The 12,629-nt window shown below is 33.6% G+C and overlaps 1 protein-coding gene across 1 annotated transcript in view; it reads left to right on the top strand.

Moving 5' to 3' along the window:
* Window positions 1-341: 341 nt before the first annotated feature.
* LOC110377068 (large neutral amino acids transporter small subunit 2) overlaps window positions 342-12,629 on the top strand; it is a 39,370-nt gene continuing 27,082 nt past the window's right edge. The window contains exon 1 of the mRNA XM_064040102.1: window positions 342-524. Within this exon, the coding sequence (XP_063896172.1) occupies window positions 523-524 (2 nt within the window). The 5' untranslated portion in view covers window positions 342-522. The remainder of the gene's footprint in view (window positions 525-12,629) is intronic.

Raw genomic sequence — 12,629 nt, 5'->3', positions numbered from 1 at the left:
CGTAAAATGTGATAAGGAAATTAAATTGTACCAAACGTATGATGTAACTAACCTTCCAAATAACAACATTTGTTAATTTAATAGTGAAGATACTTTCAACGACCTTGAACCACCTTGGCAGTTAAAAGAAAATTAATTAAAAAATTCTAAGGTCTACCACATTTAGGGGTCTATATATTTTTATGCTAATATTTACAACAAAATAATAATAAGTTAATTTTCCATACAAAAATACCAAGTTTCAAAGTACCAAGTTTGAAAATCTTCGAGCTTTCACAAAGCTGGGATGTGAAATCTCCAACCCCTTTGCATCATCCCCCGTTCAATACTATGCGTCCTCTCTATTGCACATATCGAAACTGACCTTCTTTCTCTCTCATATTTGGCGCACGGCAGTCTCGCGGCCCGAGTTGGCGGGCTTAGTCGCTCCGGCAGAAAAACGCGGGAAATCAGTTCAGTGAAGTGACTCTATATAAGTAAATTAATATTAGTGAATTAAAATAAATAATCAAACACACCAAAATGTAAGTATTTATTTTTTAGTTTGTGATGTTATTTTACATAGGAATGTAGACATGTTTCAATATAAAAAATTTTAACCTTTGACATTTTTCCGACTTTAACTTAGATAAACTTAAATCGAAATATATGCTCTAGGGCTGATTTTTCAATCGCCAGATAACTCCTATCTGAGGAATATTTTTAACGTTTTGACAGCTTCTGTATGGAAAATATGTCAAACCGCCATATTTATTCCTCAGATAGAAGTTAACTGATGATTGAAAAATCAGCCCTAAGTATTTTAAAAAATGCACACTAATATCCAATGATAATAAAAAAAATATATTTCAAATAAGTGGCCTCCGAAACTGCATGAAAGAATAAAAGTTAAGTAAAATAGTTACGAAATTATATTTAAAAAAATTAAGCTGTGCTTAAGTTAGGAATAGAACTACAGATTGGATAGGCAGATCATTTAAATTTATTTTACAAAGCCTAACTTAAATATTTGTTACCTGACGATTAATCAATTTACAGAAAAATAAGTACTTCATTCATGATTAGCACGAAATTAAATCGACTTGCATCAACTACCTAATGTTTTATACCCATCTATTAACTTTAATAGATAAATAAAAGCGCACGAGACATACATCAGTCGTGATTGATGATAATGATTAATGACGATATAATTACGTCAAAAACATAGATAAAGCTCAAAGCTTCGCAATTTCTCTGTACCAGCTAATAGACATTTGCCGATAACCTCAATATTTGAAATAAGTAGATACTAGAATAGGTACATTGACTGTTTCAAATATTAATTTTCGTAAATCCGAACGCAGTTTTTATAGACCATGCTTGCTGGATGGTAAGAAAAAAGCTATTCTATATCCTGCTACCGGGTATAAGCTACCTCCCCTCTTATTTTCAGCTTAAACTTTTCAGCCATTCTTTAGTTTGAAATAGTGTATTTAACAAGACTTTCTCTTATATTTTATCTGTCTATAGACTACCTATAGATTAGACATACAGTTCTAAATTCATATGATTTAAAAAATCATTTCCCGCGTTACCACCGCTTCTTGCGTCAGACGAACACGTGGCGTCATCGATTTCCCTCCCCCCACCCCCTCGGGTCACCCTCTATGGTACTGAGACTACCCCGAAAATGTCTTTTACCTTTGACCCCTAGTTGGCCTCGGAGAGTGCAGAGGAATATTATAATATTAAACCTATTTTTAGAGAGAATTGATAAGGAACTTATGTACCTACTTATCGAGTTTTTTTCCTGGGTTTTATCGATATTTTTAAACCAATTTTAGAGGCGGTTGGATAATCTTCGACTAATGAAATTAACTTGATAAGTTCGTAAAATCCTTTGAGCTTTTTCCTTAAGTTAATAAGTTTTCTTGGAAGTGCTTTAAGATTATTTAAGAGTAAAAGATTTCCTTCCTTCAGTTTAATTGTTCCCAAATGAGCTTACCTTTTTACACTTAAAATCAATACCTATTTTTCATAGAAATAAACCAATGAAAATATTGATCCATGATACATAGCACATTTACAAAACATCCCAAAAAAAAGTAATCTTAGCATTAAGGATTTTTCATTCAACGTAGTTGGGAAAATGCTGGGCAGATGTAAAAATAATACATAGGTACATTGGGAAAGCTTGTCTTATAAGTTCACCTACCATATGGTTCACTCCACGTTGCACTTTTACAAAAGCTCTCTCTTAACAGTCATAAACAGGTAAATAGGTATCAATACTTTCTTCCACTTCGTCATTTTCAATCTCCGTCAAGTTTTTGCTGAAAACCAATTATTTCCGCTGAAAGTATAAGAGTACCCGCAAACTGCAAACTTTTAGTCGGCCGATAGTTTGTTTGGACTCGTGAATCAGTATGACGATGAGTAGTAGAACGCACATTACAAAGATTTGGTATTTAGCCGGTATCAGACCGACTGAAAACTATACTTTTTAGTTTTAGGATTTGGTTTTTACTGGAATATTTTTTTATTAAAATGCAAATATTGGTAAACTAGCTTCTGCCAGCGGTTTCACCCACATCCCGCGGGAATCTGTGCACGAACCCGCATAAAAAGTAGCCTATAGCCTTCCTCAATGAATGGGCTATCTAACACTGAAACAATTTTTCAAATCGGACCAGTAGTTCCTGAGATTAGCCAGTTCAAGCAAACAAACAAACAAACTCTTCAGCTTTATAACATTAGTATAGATAAGGTCAATAAAACAAAGCACATTATGTACTAGTAACATTTTCAGTAGTAGTTACGATTAGGTATGTCCAATAAAGATTACCTCTTAACAAAATATTTGCCAACTATCGAGTCAACTTTCGGCCGACAGTTTAGTCTGCACTCTGCAGTGCAGAAGTTAAGATAACTGTTATATTACGTCAGCTAAACGTTTCTTATTGATGGTCACTGAAGCGGTTACTGAAACTATTCTCTTTTTGTAAAGGCAGGGAAAATTGCAGCTGAAAGTTTTTGCAAATGCTAGACCGACACGATTGTGGTTTATTTAAGGCTAGGTAGTCCAGTTTTTTTTAGTTGGTTATGATTTACTTAAATCCTTATCCACAACCTAACCATGCCTACGATAGAGTTGGTACTAACGTATGATATTTAGATATTTCCTTTATCACACTAAACGTCTGTTTTTGTGAATATTTGCTACCCTTTCACATAAAACTACTGAAAATCGGACATAGGGCCCTTGACTTATCTTGAGCTTTTTATCTTGGTGAGAGTGTGTCCCTTTAGACGCGGGGAAATGTGAAAAGCTGGTTGTGAATAATCCTTTTTCTTATTCATAGAAGATTATATCTTAAACTTACTTAAAAGCTTTTACTCCACCAATTCATAGATAAAATGCAAACAAACAATTAAACTATCAAAATCGACCGCTAAATGCTCCTTAAACTATCTAAATCTATCGCTAAACGTTTCCTGGTCTAAATTCTACCTTACAGCAATCCTAGACAGTTATGTCGTCATCCAATTGATCTTAACTGTAACAGTTTCAACGCTTATGTAATAACAATAGATATTTCATTACCAATCCTTTTCAATTGCTCTGCAAGTCATTTGGCAAAGCATTAATTGGTGGCCGGAGTAAGGCCGTTTGTCAAGGATGTTTTGTGTGAATGAGAAGCACGTGACTGTGGTTATCTCTTGGTGAAAGCCTGAAGGTCTAATAAATATATCTATCTATGTATTTCTGAGTTTGTTTATTTTAAACGCGTTAATCTCATGGGTTAGTGGATCTGATAAAAATAATCTGGACCACTTAATTTTAAGGTTTCATTTAATCTCGAACTAGGTACTTCGTTTTCTTCCCGTTTATCCAAGTATAAAATAAAGCCTATGTGGTGCAAGGCAATACACTTTTATCGACTTTTTCCGGCTACGCGAAGTTGTTCAACAATATATTTTCGTTTTATTCTCTTAAAAAATATTGAGTTTCGCCGACGCACATTTTCCTTATGGTTTAAGTAGGACTAGTGAAAGTCCCTGGGTGATATACCCAAGTGCCTAAGTTCACGGTGGTCTAAGGGTAAATAATAATTCTTCAAACATATGCATAATCTTGAAGTTTCACGCCAGTATAACTACAGAGCCTTATCCTCAATAATCAGGTAAGTATTTTTTATATTTATCCTCAAAACAGAAATAATTGAGATTGGGTTTAATAATTGTGCTAAAGTTATCCGAATGTACGCAGTTCAAAGGGAATGCACCAATTAACACTTTAAATAATAATTTCAATGTATCCTTTTGTATTTTACTTACCTGGTGTGCGTCTTTTTTAGATAAATGGTTTTTCTTTCTTCTTTCTGATTATGCATTTTTATACATAGATCTTATTAATAGAAATAAAGTTATCCCATAATAATCTGGTCATGGCGGACATATGACCGACCTAGTGACCTGACACTACCAGCAATCTATCGATTGGAGTGTGTAGCCAAACGGGCTGAGCTAAAGGTAATTTGGGAACTGAGGATAGCCTTTTATCTATCCAAAAAAGTATAACCTAATTTGTACACAAAAAAGTAAACTATACGTAATAATTTGGATGAAAATGTTTTTCATGCTCAAAATTCCTGAAAAAGTGCGCAGCTTCTAAAGTTTAAAAGTTTTCTTGTAGCAAACTTTCTTTTCTTCTTTTCACATTTACATACATTCACATTCACATGTAGTTACATCTTGCAGTTTATTTATTTATAATTACGGCACAGTATTACGGTTCATTTATATATGTATAAACTAAAATTTTAACGGCATATAAAAACAACAAATTATATTATTTTTGACCAAACTTGGATTACGTTATCAACAATTATTAAGTTAGCGTACTTTACAATATCACTACAGGAAGTAGGTAGTGCATACGTAAAATAACCTAAAAATAAATATTTCCTTGTTTTACTTTTAAAACATGAGATCAAGGATGTATAATGAGAAAGTGTACCTAATAATGTGCCTGGTGCCAGATAGGATGGAAGGTCAAATTACTGCTTTATCAGATGTGCAAGGCCACTTCGTCTCAGTAATATAATATCATAAAAAAATGCAAAAAAAGAAGTGATACAATCCAGATGGGTATTTGTTGTGGTAGGTCCTAATAATATGGTGAGAAGACCATCTGATTGATGAGTAATTTACGATGAAGATTAAAAACTTACAAGTAAATATCAGTTTCTTTCGCTTTCCCATAAAATATTATTGATCCGGAATTGCTAACATGTAGAGCGCACAACTTAGTTCTTTAAGTGGCCAAAAATATTCCCAAACTAAATTTTCTTTGAAACTAAAGCGCCAATCTTCTATTAATTCTTGTTAAGATAACATACCTTACTTAAATTATTTTAATAATTAATCCTTAATCACATTTTCATGTAAATGAAAGCTGGCATACCACGAGTCCACATTTTCAGCCGTCACGTTTTCCGATAATCGCCCGTGGAGGGGTCTATTTGGCAACCTACGGGCGGCTCTCTGACGTCAATGCCCCTATCTCGGTGTAGCTTGTTCAGGGATATCAAACCTTTATTCTTATACGTTCGTATCATAGATTATTAAAAATAATCATGTAGTGATGCCATAAAGTGGGGCTGAAAGCAGCTTGTTTGCAAAAGGTCCTTTTGAAAATCAAAGGGGGCATATGTTCAGCCATGGATTTACAGCTGAAATAATGAGGAATATAATGATGGCAAGACCTAGGCCTTCAAGAAATCATAAACCCCATTTTGTTTGTAAATGTTAAAAAATTTCAAATAATTAATAGGATTTTAAGGATTTACATGAAGAGTTTAGTTATCTGTTAGATGTCTCTTAAGACATGCTTCTTAAAGCATGCCCAAATTATTTTACAGAATGGCGCACGTGGTCCAACGTGCTTAGATTTGCCATCCCTGTGTACTTACCAAAGTACTATGTATTTAAGTACCTATATACAGTATCACGGCGCCTAAGAGATCAGTAACACGCTTCAAGGACAGCTGTCTTGTTAGGGAATTTGATAGGAAAGAGATGATGTGGATTATCATGTTTATGACTCTTGAGAACATATTGCATGAAGGATGTCTCATAAAATTGATTGTGATAATACTTCAAGGGGGTCAATTAGTTGGTGGTAGATAGACTTTGTTTTTACCACCTTCTGTATTTACCATGTCTCTGCGAATAAAGATTTTCATTTGCATTTAGATAAGTAGTTGATCGAATTTTTCTAGAATGTCTAAAATCATTTGATTAAGTGTTCAATCAGCTATCAATATTTTGAGGGGTTGCTTGTTAACAAGGTACACAATACGTTTGATATTAGGGATCACATAAAAAAGGTTAATAGTTAGTTACCTTACAGAAGCACGTGGTAAATTAATTTGTTTTATTTAATATCAGAAAGGTCACAAAAACGATGATAAAAATATTTGTAACCACATGAGGAAATTGTTCCTTTTATTCTGTAGTTACAGTTAATATAGGACTTATTAGAACAAATGAGGTAGTTATTTAATCGGCAACTAATAACGTAACTGAATTAGACGGAAGCCTCATCAATGTACTTATGAATTAAATCCATACTTCCCGCTGTGTCGAATCGTAAGTCGTTTCTGTAAGTACCTGATTGCTGGTAAGAGTTCTTTGTTGAGAGAGAATTTAGGGCAAAAAGACCATTTCCCAGGTTTTATAGGATCATTAAAGTAAATGCCGAGTTAGGTGAAATGAATAGACGACAAATGAGAAATCTCAGAAGTGCTTTAAATTGTTACTTTCGACTTATGATTGATTACTGATTTCTGGAGTCACAAAGTCTCTGACAACCATTTTCAATATTGTATCTACATATGTGTTGATTTCCTCACCAGATATAGAATTTTGACATTGGCCCCATATATACATGTTATATCAAATTCCTATGTCTTGTAAGCAAAACAGCAGATACCTAGATAGAATATTGAGAATGGCCGTAAATTTATCAAAGTTTTGCCCTAGCTCCGGTCTTTGCAGCTTTCAAAATACAGACAGTTTTGCTCAAACAAGAACAAAATCACCCCCTAAGTAGACAGAAACTGGTTGGCCAATGAGAAGGCTGACGCAATTTAACAACCCCATGTATATTCCTAGTTAGGGTTCCAGCCCCTTTGAGCTATCTAGGCCAAGGACAGTCTGGCAGATGGGGACATGAATACGTTACTGGAATATAATAAGTAGTACGCTATGATGATTATTTTTATTTGCGTGAGCGTAGGAAAGCAAAGTTAATATTTCTTTCGTTGAGTAAGTTTGGTTTGAATGTGTCTCCCGTTAGTATCACGGTTATTTTTTACCCAATTACCAAGAAGGGCTTCTTTCATATACCTACATTATTTTCTTTTGAAATTAAATAAATCACTATGTTCTTCACCGACTCTTTTTTACAGTTCAAAGATATCGATTATAGAGGTCTTGTATATTTCTATCTATTGGCTAATATAGTATGTATGTATTTCATGATACTAATGTTTTTCGGAAAAGGATGAGTGGGTGATGATTTTTCGGTGTATTGAAAGTAATTATTTATCTATGAAGGTTATAAAAATAATTAAGGTATAACGTTTCGGCTGTAACCTCGTTAACTGAAATCGATACTGTTGCAATTATTTATTGGCAGATATTTGGTATTTTTGTACGTTATTTTGTAATATTTGCTTACACATTAGGTGAATCCTGTTTGAAATGTATTTTTTCTAGAACGGTATCCTCAAAAGGATAATTTAATTACCGATATTTTAAACACTGATAGACTCAGACTATTGTAACTTTGTGAGTAGGTAGGTATCTACTATTTCAGAGATCGCTGATCTACTTTACCAAAGCATGTACTACCCCCCTACATTTTCTTAGAATAATTTGCTGAATATTAGCATACGAAGCTTCGTCATAGTAAAGAGGAGAGCAAAAAAAACAGATCTTTCTATGTATCTGCTCATTATAAGCAAAATAATTAGGAACTGATTTTAATCAGATAGAAATGATCTAAATCGACACTCAGGTTCATTTAAAGAACAGAGTATCGTTATTGTCAAATTAAAACAAATGAAATAACTAAATTTCCTGAAACAGAAGGTAAAGAAAATGTTCCACATAATGAAAAAAAAACTAACCAATTCAAAGAACAAAAAACTACAAAGCAAATTGATAGACAATTTGTCCTTGAAGAGTGTGTAGCTAATATCTTAACTAGCGTATCTAACAAGCTACACTAAATAAGCGACCTACATATACTTAATTAGAATTTTAATCACTCACCCTTCGCTTCACTTAATCATCTGATCATTTTGGATAATTAAAATACAATTTTTGCTCATAAATTGAACGGAAGATCATTAAAAATGCGAAATAATCCTAAAATTGGTGCTGTTGCCGCTGAAGGTGAAAATCTACGAAGATTTACAAATTTTAAAGGAGTGTATTGTTAATAACTGGAAAATGTGTTGAGAAAAAACATTAGGACTTACAGCCAACAATTCTGACTTGCATTGAGGCCAAAAAAGCAAAAAAACGGAATAAAAAGGAGTCAAAAGAATTGCTGTTGTTGTTAAACAATTAATTAAACCAATAGTGAATTAATTGATATTGCTCCGCCCCAATATGTTGGTGCCTCAATTATCACGTGGGTTACTGGAACTGGTGAGAGCATTCACTTCTCGGTAACAATTAAAACATAATCAATTTACTATGGAACATTGGACACACTAAAAATGTCTGTCACCCAAGGTAAGGTACAATCATCATCATCAGCCTTCCTATTATCCCATTACTGGGTACAGGTCTCCTCTCACACAGAAGAGGATCAATGCATTTCATATTATATTTCATATTTATAAGAAGAATCCTTTTCCAAACATAAAAAGCCATTGTCATCGAATTGTCTATCATGTTATACGATTTTTTGGTCTCATTACCTGAAGTTAATTATCAATCCTGACATTATTTAGATCACTAGATACCTAGACTACAATCACTCACCTACTTCGCACTACAACTATGCATATAACAATACAAACAAATCAGAATTCATATGGCAAGCAGATAGTTGCTCCAATTCATTCAGTATTTATTACATTAACGCACATTGCATATCTGATGCAAGTACCTACAGGAAAAAGTATCAAAAAAATCCTTGACTTAAACAACATTATCATTAAATCTCAGAACATTATGAATCAGTCTTTTTAACTCAACAGTAAATGCAGGAACTCCAAACCTGCTGTTATCTTCTCCCAGTTTGAACTATTGACCGGCGCTATCACTTGCTCAAGATAACTTGCCACTCTTGTAAACTGTATCTGATTGAGTTCATATGTGGTCTTAATGTTTAAAGATTGGTTTGTTGGAGATGCGGCAATTATCGCAAAGATTTCATCGGTTTCTTGTTGTGATTTGTTGCCAGGGTATCGGTAATTCCGATAAGTTTATCCAATTGTATGTAGTCGGCACAATATGCGAAGACCATATTCGGCTGTTATTGTAAAAATGACCGCTTCCAGTTAAGAAATATTTTAATCTATCTATCACGGCCCAAGATAACTGCTTAACGTAGCTGAATGGTGAGAAAAGTATCCTTTGTCCTTTTGTCCGGGTCTAAGTTACCCCCTGCCTTACTTTCAGCTTCAACAGTTCAGCCATTCTTGAGTTATAGGTAGCGTAACTAACACGACTTTCCTTTATATACATAGTTATATGTCTTCGATTATATTGATGGAGCCACTAGATTTTAGAACTGCATTTCGAAATATAATAAGATCATTTTTACCACAATATTTATTACGGCTTTTGCTATGAATGAAACTCCAACCCCCAGTTAAACTTTTAGAGTGCTTAAAAGCTTCCGCATCCATTTGACCCAAATCGCAGACCATTGTAGAGAGAGTAGAGTTCGACAGTTATTATTAATAGGAGTTATGTATTGCTGTTTTTAAAGTTAGTTTTGACTAAATACTTGATTTGTTATTGTTTAACATTGTTGATTTCACAAAGAACTTATGGACCTAAAGTTTCGTAGATATGTAAGTCCATCATTATAAAACTACTGTTAAAGTCTACTGACCTCTTGATTACATCTATTACTACCTACTACTAGTACGTCTACATTTTTCCCGTCTGCCGGTAGTACTTTTCTAGAGCTAGCTAATATAGAAAATGGATAAAGACTTGAATTATACTTTGCGCTATACATATTCAATTATTCGTTCTGTAGATTGTTGTTGTTTAACATAATGAATAACAAACACTTCTTCCCTTCAATTAATATAAATAGCACTTATAATCAAAGCAACAACACTTAATCTTATCTTAAAGGTCATTAGGTCACTCGTTTCTTCCTGATCCTGTTTTCTATCATTGTCTCACACTTTATCTATTATGTAAAATAACTGTTTAAGTATATTCAAATTATAACAGTTTACAAAAAATAATGATATGAAACCGGTTTGGGCGGAATTTTAAGTATATAGCCAACATACTCGTTTATTTTATGGCTTTTGTTTAAGATATCGAACGTGTATGTTATGTAACGTTTTGGCAATCCTGTATTTTTTATGCTCTTAGTTTTTCTATAAGTAATATCCAGAATTAGGAATAAGTAGGTATTACCCAAAAGATTTACGTCAAGCACCTTAATAATTGTTAAGTTAAAGTGGTAGCCTAAATAAAGACATATTCTATTATGTTCTATTCCTAATTGTGTTAAAAGAAAGCATACATTAATTGAACAGTTCAGGTTCAGAACCGCAAAATAAGAACATAATTATCTTCTATTGTATTTTTACGTCTGTTTAATTTTGTTTCCTAACATTCAAAAATTCAATAGCAATAAAATTAAATCCAACCACCGTACGTACATACATATCAACATGTTCAAGTGAATCAAAGGCTTGCGATGAATCTAAAACTTGAATCGGGCCTCATATGCGTCCTTGCGGGACCCCAGTGATCCGTTTCTTTTCACAAGCTCTCTTTGTGCGTAATCACTCCTTTGACCGCTCACAAAAGACGTCTGGGAACATTGTACAATGATATCCTCATGCACTGATTTAGATTTAACTCTTTTGAATGAGCTGTAATATGGTCAAGTTTTTTTATGCTCCCAGTAATGTACAGTTTTCTCTAAGTATACCTAATAATCAAATAAATGGTTTGTAAAATAAAGAAAAAGTTGTACTTATTGCGGTACAAAATATCCTTAAATAATGTAACGCAAATTAACTATATTATCGACTATAGTTTCTCGCGGTTTTACCCACACACTTTTTCCCGTACCTGCATATATACCTTTGGCTTTTGTTATTTAGGGGTAGTGTAGTTTTCTAATAGCGACGGCGAACTTGAAATATGTAGGTATATTCAAAACCGTTTAGTTGATTCGGAATCTTTAGTGTACAATAAACGATCAAAAAACTTTTCCTCTTATTAATATTATTTAAGATAAGCATATTCTTATTAAGGTATACAAACTTTCCGTTACTAATTTCTCCTTCCTTTCATACCTCTACAACTCTCCTCAATTTGACTACAACAGACCACTTTATGCAATAAACCGGATTCACAATTGTCTTAATCGAATTACTTCATCACTCATCTCCTCGACTGCAATATGAGTGCGGAAATGACAGTTTAACGAATTTTGTGGCCACTAGGTCTCCTTGAATTGATTTGATAGACAATTGGCCTTGACTTTTGTGGGTGGTCATCATTTCCATATTTATAATGAATTTGATGTGGGTCGCGTCGATCTTATTACAAATGGATTTAAAAACATGGAATATATTAGCACATCCACTTTTCGGAATGTAGACACAACAGTATGGAAGTCGCTTCACGATGCTTGATATTCAGTTGTTTATGATTAGGCTAGAAGAAGACCCCATCGTAATGAGAAAAAGCTTGGCAAGTGCTGATAATTGGCTTATCCCAATGATGAAATACATTCACAATTCACTCACATTATATCATTGCCTAGATAACATAAATAACTGTCCATCTTAAATGCGATTAGATCCAATTACTTCTAATTAAAACTAAGACTATCCATTATGATAAGGATTTATAGTGTCTGTGAAATCAGCCTAGGTTTAAGTTAATTAATGCAGGGCTGGATAGACAATGAATTAATGGCCTGTCAATATCGACCATCGCGTCAGCTGTTTGATGTTCAGTGAACTGGTACAGAATATTAAAGAGTTTCAAGCAAAAATACTAATATGAGTGTACCCATTTCATAACTTATTTGACGAATATTAATTGGTTTAATTATGGATAATAGAGAACAATAAATATTTCTCTCGAAAATGACCTAGAAACTTGATACTTAAAAACACTTAGAATTTTCTAGGTTTTTCGGAGAACTTAGAACGTATTTTCTGTTTGCGTTAGTTTTAGGACAACAGAGCATGGGCGAAGAAAACATGCTGCGCCTATCCCAATAAAAATTGGGTTAGGCCAGGAGGAAAATAATGTTCTATAGGGCAATAAGAGGTCATAGCAGACACCCAATGTCATAGGTTATGCAGACTATTTTTACCAATCCAATTGTTCTTGAAGACTGTTACGTG

This window comes from Helicoverpa armigera, chromosome 21 (genome assembly GCF_030705265.1).
Source record: "Helicoverpa armigera isolate CAAS_96S chromosome 21, ASM3070526v1, whole genome shotgun sequence".
In the NCBI taxonomy this organism is placed as follows: Eukaryota; Metazoa; Arthropoda; class Insecta; order Lepidoptera; family Noctuidae; genus Helicoverpa; species Helicoverpa armigera.
Note: the sequence above shows the minus strand (reverse complement) of the source record. Positions and strands in the feature narration are given on the sequence as shown.